Source organism: Bos indicus, chromosome 3 (assembly GCF_029378745.1).
Source record: "Bos indicus isolate NIAB-ARS_2022 breed Sahiwal x Tharparkar chromosome 3, NIAB-ARS_B.indTharparkar_mat_pri_1.0, whole genome shotgun sequence".
Taxonomy (NCBI): domain Eukaryota; kingdom Metazoa; phylum Chordata; class Mammalia; order Artiodactyla; family Bovidae; genus Bos; species Bos indicus.
Genome location: NC_091762.1, coordinates 75,352,281 through 75,372,380, shown reverse-complemented (window position 1 = coordinate 75,372,380; position 20,100 = coordinate 75,352,281). Strand labels below are relative to the sequence as shown.

The window sequence follows — 20,100 nt, the reverse complement described above, 5'->3', positions numbered from 1 at the left end:
TTCCAGCCCAGCATTTCTCATGATGTACTCTGCATATAAGTTAAATAAGCAGGGTGACAATACACAGCTTTAACGTACTCCTTTTCCTATTTGGATCCAGTCTGTTATTCCATGTCCAGTTCTAACTGTTGCTTCCTGACCTGCATATAGGTTTCTCAAGATCAGGCATGTAAAATTCAACATCATCATAGAACAAATTGTCGGTGGAAAGTGTTGACTTAGCTCTAATTTCATCACTTTTACTATCATGGATCCTCTTTTTTTTCCACTGTGGTTAATAATTTTCAATTACAGAGCTGTGTTTTGTAAGTTGACCTTTAATCATAGAAGAATATGCTTATAGAGATTCAATAAGCCACAAATGACTGCCTGCCCATATCAGTCAGCTGCCATCCTAAGGCTTGTGAACTGAAAGGAAAGGCCCTATTGCCTCTCCTTTGAAGTACTGGAGTATACCACCAGTATTTGAGTCTAAAAATTTAAGATCAGCAAATTTTAATCCTCCACGTAATACTGCATTGTGTCAGCAGAATGCACTGTTACCATGTCCTGGGGGCAAGAGAAACAACCTCCTGCCACCTCTCTTTCAACCTTCAGGGCTCCCTTCCATGACTTTATACAAGTTTGTCCTCTAACGCCCAAATGGGAGAACTTAGATTTTTGACATCAAAATTACCCCTAGCTGTACACAAATAAATTAAGAAGACAGTTTGGTTATCATAATCATGAAATAGTATCTACTGTATATATTAAGCATGGTACTAAGGTGCTTGACATAAATGTACTCATCTTCACAATAACCTTATTCTGCTTCCTTTGATATGATCACATGATTTTTCTTCTGTAGCCATTAATATAATGCACTGGTTGATTTTCAAATATTGAGTGAGCTTTTTATTATTCAAATAAACTCCAGTTAGTCATGATGTTTAATTCTTTCTATATATTGCTGAATTCTATTTTGTCATTGTTTTGTTATGGATTTTTTGCATCTGTATTCTAAAAGATATTGATCTATAGTTTTCTTTTTCTTTCTTCCTTTCTTTTTTCTTCCTGCTTTTTGTTTGTTGTACTGTCGTTTTGTGGTTTTGTTCATAAAATGGGAAGCTTTTACTCCTCTTCTATTATCTGGAAATTAATGCATAGAATTACTGTTAACTCTTATTTAAACATTTGATAGAATAAATAAGATTCATCACATAACATTATCCAGTATAACGATCTGGGCCTAGAGAATTTTTTACTGGGAATTTTTAAATTACCGATGCTAACCTTGATTGTTTCAGGGCTATTCAAATTATCTAATCCATATTGTGTGAGTTATGGTAGTTCGTTTTTTTTAAGAAAGTGGAATGATCCTAAGGGATGAGATGGGGAGGGAGGTGGAATGGAGGTTCAGGATGGGGAACACATGTCCACCTATGGCTGATTCATGTGAACGTAAGGCAAAAACCACCACAACATTGTAAAGAATTAGCCTCCAATTAAAAAAATTTTTTAAGTGTAGACATTTTAAAAAAAAGAAAGTGGCCCATTTCAAATTTTTTGTCGAGTTATTAGTAGTGTTACCATATTATCCTCGTGAAATCTGCAGTCTGTAGTGATATCCCCTTTTTCTTGATTTTGATAATTTGTCTTTTTTTTTTCTTTTTCAGTCTTGCTAGATGTATGTCGATTTTATTGATCTTTTAAAAACAGCTATTTATTTTATTTTGTAGTTAATTTTAAGTTCCATTAATTTCTACACTTTTAATATTTCCTTCTGCTGGCTATTTTTCTAAGCTATTGAGGTAGTATCTCAATTATGGACTTAAGGTGTTTTCTTTTCTAGTATATGCACTTTAGCTTTGTTTTATGAATTTTCATTTACATTCAGTTCAATATTTTATTTCCCCTGAGACTTCTTCTTTGATCCATGAGTTATTTAGAACTACATTTTTAGTTCCCAAGTGTTTAAATATTTTCTTTTTATCTTTCTATCATTCATTCCTAGTTTGATTTATTGTGATTGGAGAAAATATTTTGTGTAATTTCAGCTCTTTTAAATTTGTTGCAATTTGTTTTCCAAATCAGGATATAGTCTATCTCAGTGAATATACTGTGGGAACTTGAAAAAAATGTGTATCGTGCTCCTATCAGCTAGAATGTTCTATAAGTGATGATTAGATCTGGTTGGTTGATGTATTGTTGAATTTTTCTTTTTCTTCATAATTTTCAGTCTAGTTCTTCTATCAATTGTTGAGAGGAGCATGTTGAAATCTCCAACTGTAGCAGTCAGTTCAGTTCAGTCACTCAGTCATGTCCGACTCTTTGCAGCCCCATGAACTGCAGCACACCAGGCCTCCCTGTCCATCACCAACTCCTGGAGTTTACCCAAACTCATGTCCACTGAGTCGGTGATGCCATCCAAACCTCTCATCCTCTGTCATCCCCTTCTCTTCTTGCCCTCAATCTTTCCCAGCACCAGGGTCTTTCCAAATAAGTCAGCTCTTCGCATCAGGTGGCCAAAGTATTGGAGTTTCAGCTTCAACATCAGTCCTTCCAGTGAATACCCAGGACTGATCTCCTTTAGGATGGACTGGTTGGATCTCCTTGCAGTCCAGGGGACTCTCAAGAGTCTTCTCCAACACCACAGTTCAAAGGCATCAATTCTTTGGTGCTCAGCTTTCTTCACAGTCCAACTCTCACATCCATACATGACCACAGGAAAAACCATAGCCTTGACTAGACGGACCTTTGTTGGCAAAGTAATGTCTCTGCTTTTCCATATACTATCTAGGTTGGTCATAACTTTTCTTCCAAGGAGTAAGTGTCTTTTAATTTCATAGCTGCAGTCACCATCTGCAGTGATTTTGGAGCCCCCCAAAATAAAGTCTGACACTGTTTCCACTGTTTCCCCATCAGTTTGCCATTAAGTGATGGGACCAGATGCCATGATCTTCATTTTATGAATGTTGAGTTTTAAGCCAACTTTTTCACTCTCCTCTTTCACGTTCATCAAGAGGCTTTTTAGTTCCTCTTCACTTTCTGCCATAAGGGTGGTGTCATCTGCATATCTGAGGTTATTGATATTTCTCCCGGCAATTTTGATTCCAGCTTGTGCTTCTTCCAGCCCAGCATTTCTCATGATGTACTCTGCATAGAAGTTAAATAAGCATGGTGACAATATACAGCCTTGACGTACTCCTTTTCCTATTTGGAACCAGTCTGTTGTTCCATGTCCAGTTCTAACTGTTGCTTCCTGAGCTGCATACAAATTTCTCAAGAGGCAGGTCAGGTGGTCTGGTATTCCCATCTCTTTCAGATAATACCATAATTTTACTTCATCATCAAACATAATTTTGAAAATTCAAGAAGAGAAAGAAAGCTCATTTTATTTACCCATATATTTGCTTGTCATGTTCTTTCTCCTTTCCTAATGTTCCAGGTTTCTTCTTTCATAATTTTTTTGTTTAGAAAATTCCTTTAACCATTTTTAGGATAAATCTAGTGGTGACAAATTCTCATTTTCCTCATCTGAGAATATTTCAGTTTTTCTTTGATTGCTGAAGAATATTTTTCAAGAGTATAGGATGTTGAGTTGACAGTTCTTTTTCTTCAGTACTTGAAAAATATTGTGGCACTTTCTTCTGTCCTTCATGGTCTTTGATGAGATATCCAGTGTAATTCAAATTGTTTTTCCTCTATGGGTAAGAATGTCATGTTTCTCAAGCTGCTTTTGAGATATTTTTCTTTCTCTTTAGTTTTCAGAAGCTTAATTATGATGTGAATGTGCATTGATTTCTTTGTGTTTACCCTGTATGGGATTTCTCTTAAATCTATAGGACTATCTGCTTCTTAAATCTATAAGACTTTCCTTTTGTCAAATTTCAGAATTGTTCTGCCATTATTTCTTTTAATTTTTCAGCCTGACTTCTTTCTCATCTGTTTTGACAATATTACTGTTGGAACCTTTGATTGAGTCTCTGGGACTCTGTTCATTTTTTTTTCTTAGTGTGTTTTCTCTTTGTTACAGACTGGATAATTTCTACCATCCTTTCAGTTTTTTTTTTTTTTTTCTCTTTGTTCTCTACATTATGATGTTAAGCCCATACACAGAGCTTTTCAGTTATTATATTTTCTAACTGTAAAATTTCCATGTGTTTCTTCTTTACATTTTCTGTTTCTTAACTAAGACATTATATTTCTTTGGTGGGTTTCTGTTCTTTTATTTCTTTCAAGCATGTATGTAATTAATCACTGAAGCATTCTTATTGTTGTCATAAAAATCTTTTCAGTTAGTTCTAATTTCTGTCATCTCAGTGTTAGTATCTATTGTTGGTGTTGGTTTTTTTTTTTTCATTGTTTGAGATCTTCCTTGTTCTTGGTATGGTTAAAACCTAGACATTTTCATACTATGTTACCAAACTCTGAATTATATTTAAATCATCTGTTGCAGCTGGTCTTTTCTGACACCACTCCTGTTGCCTGGTTTTGGCCAAGTTGGGGCACAAGTCCAATTTTTTCATTTAGAATCCAGTGACACCTGAGGCAAAGTCTCCTCATTTTTGTTACAGGATTGAAGTTCCATCTCCCAGAAGGTCTCCACTGATACCTAAGTGAGAGTAGCCTCATTGTACTTAAGTGATGGAGAAAATCCTGACTGTGCACTGAGACCTCTCTAACCACCCTAATGTGAAGGTAGAGAAGTGCCTCATTGCTGCTGGGTTGGGGTGTGAGTCCATGCTCCTTGTGTGGTCTCCACTGACACCATTGGGTGGCAAGTGGCTCACTACTGGCCAGTGGGGATGCACGCACTGACACCTCACTCGGCCTTCTCTGACACCACCCCAGCAGAAGTGTTGTGTCTTGTTAAATCCTTATGAGGGTAGATATCTCCTCTTCCCACTTGGTCTTTGCTGGCATTGTCATGGTGGGACCACAGTCCTTTCCATGGTGTTTGGCTATAATAGAGCAATTGTTATCTAAAAGTTTTCTGTCTTGCTAAGCTGCCCTTTTTCCTTTGTCCTATGGCTAGAAAAAATAGGCTTTGGTTGGGGCTTTCCTCATCTATACTGGTTGGCATTTTGGGGATGTCCACTTTTTCAAGTTCTAGTCCGGGATATATGACAAAAAAATAAAGCCTGAGAAATTTACTACCATGTTGTTACTTGGTCCTTTGCCTCTTCAGTCTATGTTCCAGAGTTTTCCTATATTTGTTTATTTATAATGTCCAGTGTTTTTCATTGTTCTTAATGGAGGGAATAAGGAAACGTATGTCTACTTCATCTACTTGAAGCAAAAATCCTACTGTCCTGATTTCTAACACTTAACCCTATGTGTAAAAAAAAAAAAGGTACTGCAGAGTATATGTTGTAGATTGTAACTGATAGAACTGTTTTGTTGTTGTACAAAATTATTGAAACCAACTCATTTAAATGAGTACTGCTGTTTCCTTTAAATCAGTTACTTAATTATTCCTTGTAGATGTTTCTGTGTTGCTGACATTGCTCCCAAATATCTTTATAACTCTTTTGAACTTAATTTTAGAAAATGAATTGTATCCATTTGAGTATTCTCAGTGGCATAAATTTTCATCCTTTGAGGCTGTGTTTAATTTTTGGAAGCAATTACAAGTGGTCCAAGAGCCAAGATGAGTAGTAAAACAGATAGCCAAATTGAGTAATACACTTGTCAGTCTTTTCTAAGAAAATAGTGTGAACCACAACTTGATGTAGTGAAAAAATATCCTCTATTTTATATCATACAAAACCCCCCAAACACTTCAAATTTCCACAGAATAACGAGCTGTGAGATAAATTGCATATGAACAGTGCCATTTGGTATCAAATCACATTTTTTTTCTGTGGCTTTGACATAAATATTTCCTTTGGATGTTTGGAGTTTTTCTCTGTAAACCTTGACAGTATGTTTTTGGGTCAACTTGAAAACATCATATTCCATACTATTCTCCTCAAATACATGTTATTCTGTTCAACCTCCCCTTGAAAGTTCAAAACAAATGTCAAATCTTCTCTATTTCTTTTTATCATTCAAAATGTGCAACTCAACCTTTATAGAAAACTTCATGTTCAAATTCTCCTTCAGTATGAGTCAATGTTCTCATAGCTAACCCTCTACTTGAACAAATCCAGTCTCTTGACATTTTCTACATTTTCATCAGTCCTTTCTACTTTTTCATGAGCATCCTTATTACTTTCTCAAGCCTCTGTGCCAGTCAGAAAAACTTCCTCTTTATAGTCCCTCCACACCACGATTGTTCCATTAGATGTCTTGTGTCATTTATGTTTGGTTAACTTCACATAAAATTAGTGTTAATTCTTTGCTTTCTATAGCTGTCATTACCCATCCCCATTTATTGCACCCTGTAGCCCCAGTAGAGGGTGAAAGAACTGCTGCTGATGTGAGCAGAATCATTTTACAGAATGTTCCTTCCATGCCCAATTTATGTTTTGCCAAGCCATCTGAGAACATAAGCATTATTATTTTACAATCATGAGAAGATTGCTAAATACACAGAGCATCCTCCTATTTGCTTAAGTATAAAGTTCTAAGTCACATACATAGGATCTAAAATTAGATAATAGACCTAATTCAAAAAGTAGAAATGGCTCTTTAGCAAATTAAAGGACTGCTAAAGAAATTTGATATACCCTTCCTCAACAACCTGATACTTTAGTTCCTTTTTGTGGTTCCTTTTCATTTCATAGTTCAACTATTGGAGGGAGAGAGACAATTTGGGGGAAAATGTTGTTGCACTATAATTTTGCATTTAAGAACATGCACTCTGATTGTCAGACAGCCTTGGTTCAAATCCTGGTCCAGCCAGTTTCCCAGTTGTGCAAATTACTTGGGACAGTTACTTAACCTCTCCAAGCCATAGTTTCCTCCTCAGTAAAATTAAATAATAACAGCTAATAATAATTAATCCCTTAATACTATTGTAAGGGTTAAAGGAGATAATATGTATAATGTAAGTTTTAGCACATTGTCTGGCACCTAGTGTTTGGATGATAGCCATTGTTAGAAGTTACAGTGCCAGTTATTAAAGATGTTAAGTATGATATGGTGCTTGCCCTCAAAGGCTTCAAATCAAAGCATAATTAAAGCTCAAACTTTCCAATCAGAAGGCTATAATATAATATGTTTTAAAACTATAGCATACAGTTTTTTACCCTTGAGTAGACCATTATCAGAATATTCTAATCAATGAAATTGTGGCTAAGCAATCATTATTGATTATCTTACGTGAATTATGCTCATGGGACTCGAGCTATGTTCTGGATCCCCTCTAAATTTTGGGGGGTATAAAAATTCTTTTCTTGTCTGTCACTTTCAATTAAACAGCCAGTCTTCCTCTTTCCCACTGGCTCAAGCACTAACTGAAGACCCATGAATACTACATCAATGGAGACAAGAAGCGGATATAAAGTCAATTGATTGTTTACTAGTCAAGCCAATCAGTCTTAGTCAGCCTATACCCCCAGCTCCTCTAAGGCCAGGAAACCATTTTCTCCAAATAACTCAGCAGGCCAGTGAGTTCATTCAGAGTACAGTAGCTCAAAACATGATACTGGGCTTATCATGGTTTTCCTCTCCTACCTAACAAGAGAACATGAAATTCCGTGGAGGTATGAGAGAATGGAATTTGCAAAAATGAAATACTTGACCAAAAGTGTGTTCAGTCTTCTAGAATGACTGAGAAAGTTGTGACATCTTTCATTTAGATTTCTGAGAAGGGACTAGATATATTAGAGAAATACACATTTGCCTATTATGAGTTTATCTTAGTTGTGCTTATGATGTCATGGTTTTGTGATCCCTGGTTACATTAGACAGTATTGGTATGATAACTGTTTTGATATTGTGCTGTGTTTGATGTTGTGCCTGAAACTTCTTTTTGCATCTTTTTCTCCAATTTCTCGTGACTGAAATATCTTTACTATTTTTGAATGTAAAAAAAAAATTGTACATGATAAGACAATCAGTTGGATACTTAAAATGTAATCAAATGATTTTTTACTTTGCCTTGCATATTGCCAAATAGTAATTTTTAATATTTTCTTAGCTGAAATACCTGTTGTTTGAAATCAAACAGCATGCCTTCCCTCTCCAAATGATTTTCCAATGATCACTGTCATCTCCTTATATCCCTTATGTAGTTCTTCTTTAAGAACTTTAATGAAGTCATCTTTTCCTTGAATACTTGTTAAATAAATTTTCCTTGTTCCTCCAATCTGACTTTTTCATAGTAATCAAAAATCTTGATTAGTCAGGAAAATTCACAAACTTTTATAACTAATGAATTCTTAGTTTTAAATTCTTACTTTTAAATTCCAAATTGCCTACCCTTAAAACATCAATAAGAAAGATAATGAATTCAGAAAGTAATCCCTCAGATCCTTTCATAATGAAGGTGTAGTACCAAGCACAACATTAAAATATAGTTTCAAAAGTATTAAGGATGAGCATTCATTTCCCAAGTTAGACCTCCACATTAAACCATACTTAATTTTAAAAGGCATGTTGTAGGGGACTTTGCTGATGGTCCAGTGGTTAGGACTCTGCCCTTCCATTGCAGGGGGCATGGGTTCGATTCCTGGTTGGGGAACTAAGGTCCCCACAAGATGCCTGGTACAGCCAAATCAATCAATCAGTCAATAAAAGGCATGTTCTGGTTATCAACTCACAAACAGAACTGCCTTCTTGGAAGGAAAGATGTCAAGTAGAATGACTCAAGAAACCCATGCTAGAGTGAAGGTGAGAAAATGGAGTGAACAAAAACTGGATTAGATATTGTTTCATGTAAAGATTGGAGACCAAACTTTCCCATGCCCTTTCTCCTCTAGCAACTACGCTTGTTAAAGTTGCTCAGTCTCCCAACTCTTTGCGACCCCAAGGCCTATACAGGCCTTGGTATTCTCCAGGCCAGAATACTGGAGTGGGTAGCCATTCCTATCTCCAGGGGACCTTCCCAACCCAGGGATCGAAACAGGACTCCCGCATTTTTCAGGCAGATTCTTTACCAGCTAAGCTACCAGGGAAGCCCAAGAATACTGGAGTAGGTAACCTATCCCTTCTCCAGTGGATCTTTCCAACCCAGGAATCGAACTGGGGTCTCTTGAATTGCAGGTGGATTCTTTACCAGCTGAGCTACCAGGGAAGCAACCACACATGGATTGATAAATGATCGCTATTGCTTTAAATGGGGTACTGATGAATCTCTGAAAGCTCATGTCAAGATCTGCATGCAGAGCTCATTTTAAAGACCTTTGCATAACTGGGCTTCCCCCGTGGCTCAGCTGGTAAAGAATCCGCCTGCAATGCGAGAGACCTTGGTTCAGTCCCTGGGTTGGGAAGATCCCCTGGAGAAGAAAACAGCTACCCACTCCAGTATTCTGGCCTGGAGAATTCCATGGACTATTTGGTCCATGGGCTCACAAAGAATCGACAGGACTGAGCGACTTTCACTTCACTTGCACAACTAGTGCCTCTACAGGCTAGACACAAGAAATCCACGTGATTAATTTTAATGGAATTTAAAGATTCCCAAAAAAGTATTCTTGTTTTAATAATAGAAAAAATTAATAAATATCGATTATACTCACCAAAACAAGCTTCCTATACATATGTGTGGCATAAAGACAAATATGGAATTCAATTCTTTTGCTTCAGAATTAGGAATTAGTTTCTATCATTTCCCCCAGTGTTTCACATATTACATTTCTCTCCCTGCCATTATTCAAAATGAAATGCCAGATGGTTCACCTCTTTATTTTTTAAGTTGTGACTTTTTCTTCTTGAAATTTTTCAGACTGAACTTTGTTCCCTTAAAATGGGGGTTAAAATCACCTTTGATAAGCCATCAGATGACTACGAATGTATTTAATGTGACCTTGCTCTGATATTAACATTTTCACAGACCACAGAAGGCAGACCCTTACTGGTTTTTCATTATCCTTTCCTGCCATGGCTGAAAGCCCAAATGATGCCACTTTACTGACTCTGTGCTCTTTTTTCCCCCCTACTTTAATGACATCCTTTCAACACCACAAATCTTCTGACAGATTATCTTCTCCACAGGCAGGCAGCCACATCCAGACCTTGATGGGCTCCCAAAGCCTTCAGCATCGTAGTCGGGAGCAGCAGCCGTACGAGGGAAATGTCAACAAAGTGACCATCCAGCAATTTCAGTCGCCATTGCCCATTCAGATCCCCTCTTCACAGGCCACTCGGGGACCTCAGCCCGGACGGTGCTTAATTCAAACTAAAGGGCAAAGGAGTATGGATGGATATCCAGAGCAGGTGAGAGGACTTCTTATAACTGATGAATTTCTAGGAAATGTTTGGGAAAGTCCCAGCAGTCCGTGGTTTGCCTTTCCTCATTAATGTAGCTTGAGACATGTTCATGCGTCACCATGTTAAATGGATTGAAGCCCTCTTTGTAGCGATTTTACTGTCATTTTCAGTGGTTAAGATCTACAACATATAGTAATTGATGGTTGGTTAAAATGCCCATTTCACATAGAGAAAAATTGATGAATTGGGATAGTTTTTCTGGTTTATCCTGCACCTTCTTCTACCTACTCTCAACTCTGATTTAGCTTTTCAGCACAGCTTTTGAATGTTACAAAGTGCTTCAGTGAATTAGGTGTATTAACCAAGGCTTTGGTGAAATTAACAGTGTATAAAGTAAACTGTATATTCCCTTCTATTTATGGGAATTTTTTTTTTAGGTTTTGTCTTCTAATTGTTGAATAACACAGAGATAAATCTTTGCTATGATCAAAATGATAAAGCAGTTATGAGGGAAACATTCCCGAAATGCTCCAAAAGCTATTGATAAATACCATGTAGTTAAAAAAAAAAAAAAATTGCTGCTCTTCTGACCTACCTAAAATTAGGATTTGGTTTTCCATTGTAAAATCTTATTTTCTTCCTTGAACATTGAATAGGCTCTCATCTTTTGAGTCATATTAAGCTTAGAAAGTAAGACAAGAAGATCTTAATACTCTCAGAAAATTAATTTCCCTTATTTCATTCTGCAGATAATAAGGCAAAGCTCCTACTGACTTCACTAACCCCTTAATATGGTTTGTAAAGGTTTCACTTTATTATTGCTTACTCAAAGCTTCACAAATCACCCTTCTCATTTTCTAAACATATCAAATAAGATTATCTTCATTCTCCAGCTTTTTCCTTTATGCTATTAACAGTCATTTATTATTTGGATCCCAGCTGCTCTAGAAATCTCCTGTGTTTCCTAATACCCTTCTTGAACCTGAGATTATATATTAATCATTCTCAGAATCATGGGTTTTTTATGATAATTTTCTTCCTATCTTGCCTTGATCTAGGCCAAGTGTTAGATTTAAGGTAAAATAAAGCAGACAGATGTCTTTAATCAGGTAATGAGTTGAGGTTTTCTAATTCTCTAGAGATTTTTAAAAGTTAATAAAGTTTTAAATTATGCTTTACCACAGGCATCTTAGGTTAAAAATTGTTCATATCCTCTTCACTACAAATACTATAACTTCAATCTAATTCTCTGATTTAATTATTCCTGTTGTTAGCAGGCATAATTAATAAAATAAGTTATTACAAAAGTTCTTTCTCCCACAATCAGCACATTTAAATCCACTGAGATCAATGCCTTCTGTTTCACCTACTTTTAGTGATAGGGTTAGTATTGTTATTTGTTGTTTAATTGCTAAGTCCTGTCTGACTCTTTTGCGACCCCATGGACCACCAGGCTCCTTTGTCCATGGGGTTTTTCAGGCAAGAATACTGGAGTGGATTACCATCTCCTTCTCCAAGGGTTAGTATTAGCATGCAGTTATTCTGAACATTCTAAATTTAAAGGCCTTTTAGCGTTATTACTCCAAACATACATAAATTGTATAGCTTGACTTAATGAGAGGATTACTGTTTTAATTCACATAGTTATTAAATTTAAAACATCATAAAGAATGCATTTATAGTCATTGAAAGTGTTTTGCAGCTCTAAAAACATGAGATGTCTTTCAATTTGGGAGGTGAAAACTTAAACATTCAATGTTTACATTAAGGAAAGTACTTAAATGTAATTACTTTTTAAATTCCCAGGTTTTTTTCTGCCTTGGTTTCAGGCTGAAATGGTTTGGAATGCTGAGATAAAAACTTTGGAATGAACATGAGGAAGTCTAAGGAGACTTTAAACAAATAGTACTAGTCCCCAAACGATGCCCCCCCTTTCCCTGAGTTACAAATCCAGAGACAGTTTCTCAAAACATTTTTTATGATGCAGACTAATAATTATCCACTACCAGCAACCCACTCCAGTGTTCTTGCCTGGAGAATCCCATGGACGGAGAAGCCTGGTAGGCTGCAGTCCATGGGGTCGCACAGAGTCGGACACGACTGAAGTGACTTGGCAGCAGGAGCAGTGGCAGGCTGACACATAGTCATCCTGGCTCATTACAATGTGCATCTCTTCCCAACTCCACCTTTAGTGACATCACACTGGTAAATTGAAATTGTGAGGATAATTACACTAGGGAAATCAGCAAACACTACAAACCAGGGCCCTGACCTTCTCTCAGCCAGCTCTTAAACATTTTCCAGCACATCACCAACTACTACACTGTTTTTTTCATATCTGCCTTTTTCTAACCTCTCCACTTCTTCATTCAGCTCTACAAGGGGTCCCCAATCTTTTTGGCACCAGGGATTGGTTTCATGGAAGACAATTTTTCCACAGACCTGGGTGGGGGGATGGTTTGGGGATGATTTGAGCACAGTAGAGTGCACACTCCTGTGAGAATCTAATGCCAAAGCTGATCTGACAGAAGACGGAACTCAGGTGGAAACGTGAGCAACGGGGAGTGGTTGAAAATACAGATGAAGCTTCACTCGTTCATCTGCCACTCACCTCCTGCTGTGCAGCCCAGTTCCCAGTGGGCCACGGGCCAGCACCAATCCATGGCCCGGGGGCTGGGGACTCCTGCGCTATAGCATTCAAAGAATGCTAGAATACTAGGAATAGGTCTCAGAATTTGGAGTTTGAGTTTAATGGTACCTTTTACTAAAGTGTGTGATTCTGGCCAAGTCTTTAACTTTTTCATGAGGTTCTGTTTTTCTCCTTATAAAATGAGAACATTACCACCCACCAACAACACTCAAAAAGTTTTGGGGACAGTCAAATGATTCAATTTTACACATACACAGGCACATGCAAAATAAGTTTGGCACTAAAGAAATTGGAAACAAAAGAAATAGAAATATAAGATTTTAAGAATTAAAATACTAGATGCTGCTTAATGATTATCAGTACCAACCTCCCTATACAGGTAGAAAACAAACAAAAAGAGGCTGAGGAGATTATATAATTCACTCTTATAATAAGAATACTTTATGTATTCTTTACATTCCTAAGTCATTTTTCTTTTGAAAACTCAGACCTCTCTAATATATGTGCGTATGCGTTAAAAGCAAGACGTTTTCCGTATTTAGCAAGAAAAAATGGAGGAGAATATTTAAAACATTTAAGATTCTGTATAGTTTCACATGAAAATTATAGAGCAGTGATTGAAGTGCAAAGACCCAGGAAGTAACTGACAATTTCTAACATGGGTTTTAGACATATAAATCAAAATACTGTGTCTTCATAAGACATTTCTAGTGGTGCATTAAAAAGACCAGTAAAACAGTTTTCTTAAGTGATTACAGCAACAGTGTAAAATTTGATCAAGTACTGTATAGAAAAAACCTAAGTCATTCATAATTTTTAAGTGCAAGGAGACATCATAAAAATAGTACCAATAGATATGCTAGGTATAGCATAATAAAGCATAGTAATTTCTAATAAAGTTTGGAGATTTTTACTTTTACAAAATAATCACTTGGGATATCCCTGGTGTAGCAGTGGATAATGCTTAATTATAATTCTTCATTAAGATTCTAATTCTTAATAATCATCCACCTGCCAATGCAGGGGACATGGGCTCGATCCCTGGTCTGGGAAGATTGCTCATGCTGCAGAGCAACTAAGCCTGTGAGCCACAAATCCTGAGGCCCACACACCTAGAGCCGGTGCTGCCCAAGAGAAGCCGCTGCAGTGAAGAATGACCCTGCTAGCCACAACTATAGGAAGCCCACACAAAACAATGTAAACAGCCATAAATAAATGAATAAATAAAAACTTTTTTTAAAAAGTAATCACTTATTGGAATGCTATAGGTATAAATGACACAACCAATTACAATGAATCTACATTTTTTTTTTAATTCAGGGAAGAGAAGTCTGAATGAAAATAGGAAAAGAAGGGACAACAGTTGCCATATATTAAGTGCCTACAGTATTCTTGCCTGGAGAATCCCAGGAACAGAAGAGCCTAGTGGGCTGCCGTCTGTGGGGTCGCACAGAGTCAGACACGACTGAAGCGACTTAGCAGCAGCAGCAGCATGCCGTTTATATTACATATAGTGTATCTGTGCTATATATACCAGGTACCTTGCACACAGGCCTGGCTTCAGGATGTGTGATCTGTAGAGCTGCACCAAGTCCTGCACTTGGATGGGCCCTGCACTTGGTTTAATGCTCTGCTGTCACTAACTTGTAATTCTTAATAATCATTAAACAAGGAGTCTCATGTTTTCATTTTGCATCAGGCCACACTAATTATATAGCTTGTCCTGATTACATATACTCTTGCACTTAGTCCTCACAATAATCTTACTACTTTTTATAAATGAAGACCAGGGCACAAAGAAAATAATTTGTAAGAGGTATAAGTGGTCAAGCTGAAATTTTAACCCAGGGCTGTCTAACCCAGAACCCAAGCTCTGTGTGTCAGTTTTACTATTAAATTAACCATATGAATCAGATACTTGCTGTGGCCTCAGTGTCCCCTTCCGTCAAATAATATTAATAGAACCTGTTTCAACTACAGTTCAGAGTTTTAGAACTTCTTTAAGTTCAGTTCAGTCACACAGTTGTGTCCAGCTCTTTGCGACCCCATGAATCGCAGCATGCCAGGCCTCCCTCTCCATCAGCAACTCCTGGAGTCCACCCAAACCCACGTCAATTGAGTTGGTGATGCCATCCAGCCATCTCATCCTCTGTCGTCCCCTTCTCCTCCAGCCCTCAATCTTTCTCAGCATCAGGGTCTTTTCCAATGAGTCAGTTCTTCACATCAGGTGGCCAAAGTATTGGAGTTTCAGCTTCAACATTTGTCCTTCCAATGAACACCCAGGACTGATCTCCTTTAGGATGGACTGGTTGGATCTCCTTGCAGTCCAAGGGACTCTCAAGAGTCTTCTCCAACACCACAGTTCAAAAGCATCAATTCTTCTGCACTCAGCTTTATTAATAGTCCAACTCTTGCATCCATACATGACCACTGGAAAAATCATAGCCTTGACTAGATGGACCTTTGTTGGCAAAGTAATGTCTCTGCTTTTGAATATGCTATCTAGGTTGGTCATAACTTTCCTTCCAAGGAGTAAGCGTCTTTTAATTTCATGGCTGCAATCACCATCTGCAGTGATTTAGGAGCCCCAAAAAATAAAGTCTGACATTGTTTCCACTCTTTCCCCATCTATTGCCATGAAGTAATGGGAGGATGCCATGATCCTAGTTTTCTGAATGTTGAAGCCAAAAAGTTTAAGCCAACTTTTTCACTCTCCACTTTCACTTTCACCAAGAGGTTCTTAGGTTCTTCTTCACTTTCTGCCATAAGGGTAGTGTCATCAGCATATTGAGGTTATTGATATTTCTCCCAGAAATCTTGATTCCAGCTTCTGCTTCCTCCAGCCCAGCGTTTCTCATAATGTACTCTGCATATAAGTTAAATAAGCAGGGTGACAATATACAGCCTTGACATACTCCTTTTCCTATTTGGAACCAGTCTGTTGTTCCATGTCCAGTTCTAACTGTTGCTTCCTGACCTGCATACAGGTTTTTCAAGAAGCAGGTCAGGTGGTCTGGTATTCCTATCTCCTTCAGCATTTTCCACAGTTTATTGTGATCCACACAGTCAAAGGCTTTGGCATAGTCAATAAAGCAGAAATAGATGTTTTTCTGGAACTCCCTTGCTTTTTCAATGATCCAGTGGATGTTGGCAATTTGATCTCTGGTTTCTCTGCCTTTTCTAAATCCAGCTTGAACATCTGGAAGTTCACGGTACACGTATTGCTGAAGCCTGGCTTGGAGAATTTTGAGCATTACTTTACTAGCATGTGAGATGAGTGCAATTGTGCGGTATTTTGAGCATTCTTTGGCATTGCCTTTCTTTGGGATTGGAATGAAAACTGACCTTTTCCAGTCCTGTGACCACTGCTGAGTTTTCCAAATTTGCTGTCATATTGAGTGCAGCACTTTCACAGCATCATCTTTCAGGATTTGAAAGAGCTCAACTGGAATTCCAACACCTCCACTAGCTTTATTCATAGTAATGCTTCCTAAGGCCCACTTGACTTCACATTCCAGTATGTCTGGCTCTAGGTGAGTGATCACACCATCGTGATTATCTGGGTCATTAAGATCTTTTTTGTACAGTTCTTCTGTGTATTCTTGCCACCTCTTCTTAATATCTTCTGCTTCTGTTAGGTCCCTACCATTTCTGTCCTTTATCAAGCCCATCTTTGCATGAAATGTTCCCTTGGTATCTCTAATTTTCTTGAAGAGATCTCTAGTCTTTCCCATTCTGTTATTTTCCTCTATTTCTTTGCATTGATTGCTGAGAAAGGCTTTCTTATCTCTCCTTGCTATTCTTTGGAACTCTGCATTCAATTGGGTATATCTTTCCTTTTCTCCTTTGCTTTTCCCTTCCCTTCTTTTCACAGCTATTTGTACAGCTTCCTTAGACAGCCATTTTGCTTTTTTGCATTTCTTTTTCTTGGAGATGGTCATGATTCCTGCCCCCTGTACAATGTCACGAACCTCCATCCATAGTTCATCAGGCACTCTGTCCATCAGATTTAGTCCCTTAAGTCTATTTCTCACTTCCACTGTATTGTCATAAGGGATTTGATTTAGGTCATACCTGAATGGTCTAGTGGTTTTCTCCACTTCCTTCAATTTCAGTCTGAATTTGGATAAGAAGTTCATGATCTGAGCCACAGTCAGCTCCCAGTCTTGTTTTTGCTGACTGTATAGAGCTTCTCCATCTTTGGTTGCAAAGAATATAATCAATCTGATTTCGGTGTCGACCATCTGGTGATGTCCATGTGTAAAGTCTTTTCCTGTGTTGTTGGAAGAGGGTCTTTGCTATTACCAGTGCGTTCTCTTGGCAGAACTCTATTAGCTTTTGCCCTGCTTCATTCTGTACTCCAAGGCCAAATTTGCCTGTTACTTTATGTAGATGGAATAGGTACTGACTGGAACTTACATGAACATGTCCAATGCTTTAAAAAGCAAAAATACTCAACAAATGGAAAGTTTATTATCAATAAAAATTTACCTCTGTATCCCTTAGTGTGGCCTAAAGAGCTAATGAGTTTCTAATATGATTAAAGTGAGTTCCATATACCCCTGAAAATACATAATAAATTCTGCTACCAATGATATTGAATGGATTTAAATGAATGTCACTTTGTAGCTAGCCAGCACACTTAACTTTTTTTAACCTTAAAGAAGCACTTAGTAAACTTTGATTTTCCTCCTGAATGATGAAACTATCTCAAGTTTCAAACTACCCTTCACAATAAGACAAGGCAAAATATCTAAGAATTCTAATTTAATACACTTATTTTTACATATTAATTTTTCATAGAAATTAAGTAGAAAGTCTGTTTTCAACTCTATAATTAACATAAAATATATGAAAGTGATTTTTTTAACATAAATTTGACATATATTAAAAGCACGTAGGACAGAGTCCACAAGTTCCTAGCTAAGACAGTGGTGAGATTCAACGACATACAGTTACTCACGGCACAGGGTGTGCTCCACATGTGCACCTGGCAAGGCGGTGCCACTGTTCACTTCCGGAGCCTCTTCTAATCAGAAGAGCTGGGCTTCTGGGCTTCTCTCATGGTTGGCTGGTGCCTACAGTTCAGTAGTTTTAATGTCATCACTGTGTACAATTTCTTGGGCTGGGGCGGGAAGGCGCCGGTGTGGTCTCGGGCCTCACTCTGAGCAGGGAGGACGGACCTCAGTTATCATAGTCAATAGGTTTCCGGTGGAACCGCAGTCTTCCTCACTTGTTCTTGCTAATGAGAAATTATTAGCTGGCTTCCAGAGAAAGGCCCCACACACACCTGATGCCTCAGCATCTGTCCTGTTGTCTGCATCCCAGGGCTTGTATTCACTTAGAAGTGAGGAATCAGCCCAAGGAGCCACGTCCTACATGCATTCAGCTCCTGCCAAATCTACAGTATCGAAAGTGATTTTTTAAAGCATAAAGTACTATCCAGATTCAAGGTATTAGCTTCTGTAAACTAGAAATCTGATGTATAATAATGGATATCTTTTTTAACAAATTACCTTCAACAAACTCGTGTGCATGTCACTTGAAGTGCATTATCAGGGAACTCTACTTAGAAAAGGGATTATATAAATGACCCAGTTTTGCTCTTTTTTATGGCTGAGTAATAAATATTCCATTGTATATATGTAACACATCTTTATCCATTCCTCTGTTGGTAGATATTTAGGTTGGAATCTATAAAAATGATATAGACAACCTTATTTTTAAAGAAGAGATAGAGACAGAGGTAGAGAATAAATAAATAGATATCAAGAGGGAAAAGAAAGATGGAAGGAATTGAGAGATTGGGATTGATATATATGTACTATTGATACTGTGTATAAAATAAAGAGCTAACGAGAACAACTCTACAGCACAGGGAACTCTATATAATGCATTGTAATGATGTGAATGGGAAGGAAATCCCAAAGGAAAGGGATATATGTATACGCATGGCTGATCCACTTTGCTGTACAGTAGAAACTACACAACATAGTAAAGCAATTGTTTCAACAAACAATAATTAAAAAAAATAAGGGATTATAATGCATAAACTATTTTGATTATTGACAAATATAATAGAGAATCATAGAATTGTATTAAACAATGAGTGAAGAAAAACAGAGTGAAGACTTCACTCCTTCCCATTCCACATGAAAACTCTTAGCCATCATATCCATTTTCTCAGCTCCTCCCTTTGTTTCTGAGTGCAAGTGGCTATTTACCTTATCCTCCTCTTCTCAGTAAAATAATAATACTTTATATCAGTTTTTCTCAACCTCAGCTGTACTTTAGAATCTTCTCAACTTTTTTATTGAAGTATAGTTGATTAACAATATTATTTTAGTCTCAGGTATACAGCATAGTGATTCAGTATTTTTGCAGATTATTTTTCATTATAAGTTATTGTAAGATATTGGCTATAATTTCCCATACTATATAATGTGTCTTTGTTGTTTATTTATTTTATACATGATGGTTTGTTTCTGTTAATCCCACACCCCTAATTTATCTTTACCCCCTCGCCTCTTCCCTTTGGTAACCACAAGTTTGTTTCCTATGTCTATGAGTCTGTTTTTGTGTTGCATATATATTCATTTGTATTATTTTTTAGATTCCGCATGTCAGTGATATCCTACAGTATTTATCTATTTCACTTATTTCGTTTAGCATAATGCCCTCTAAGCCCATTCATTTTGTTGCAAATAGCAAAATTCTATCCTTTTATATGGCCTTTACATTGTGTATATATACTACATCTTCTTTATCCATTTGTCTGTTGATGGGCACTTGGGTCATTTCCAAGTCTTGGATATGGTAAATAGTGTTTCTGTGAAGATAGCAGTTCATGCATCTTTCTGAATTAGTGTTTTCATTTTTCCTGGATATAGGCCCCAGAGTGGAATTGCTAGATCATATGATAGTTCTAGGCTTCCCTGGTGGCTCAGATGGTAAAAGAATCTGCCTGTAATGCTGGAAACCTGGGTTTGATCCCTGGATTGGGAAGATCCCCTGGAGAAGGGAATAGCAACCCACTCCAGTATTCTTGCCTGGAGACTCCCATGGACAGAGGAGCCTGGTAGACTACAGTCCATGAGGTCACAAAGACTCGGACAGCACTGAGTGACTAACACACATATGATAGTTCTATT

General features: G+C 37.4%; 1 protein-coding gene across 7 annotated transcripts in view; it reads left to right on the top strand.

Moving 5' to 3' along the window:
* Positions 1–20,100, top strand: part of LRRC7 (leucine rich repeat containing 7) — a 631,844-nt gene that overhangs the window by 544,895 nt on the left and 66,849 nt on the right. For all 7 annotated transcript variants that reach the window (XM_070786332.1, XM_070786329.1, XM_070786328.1 and 4 more), the window contains one exon: positions 10,084–10,305. In XM_070786332.1, the coding sequence (XP_070642433.1) occupies positions 10,084–10,305 (222 nt within the window). The remainder of the gene's footprint in view (positions 1–10,083; positions 10,306–20,100) is intronic.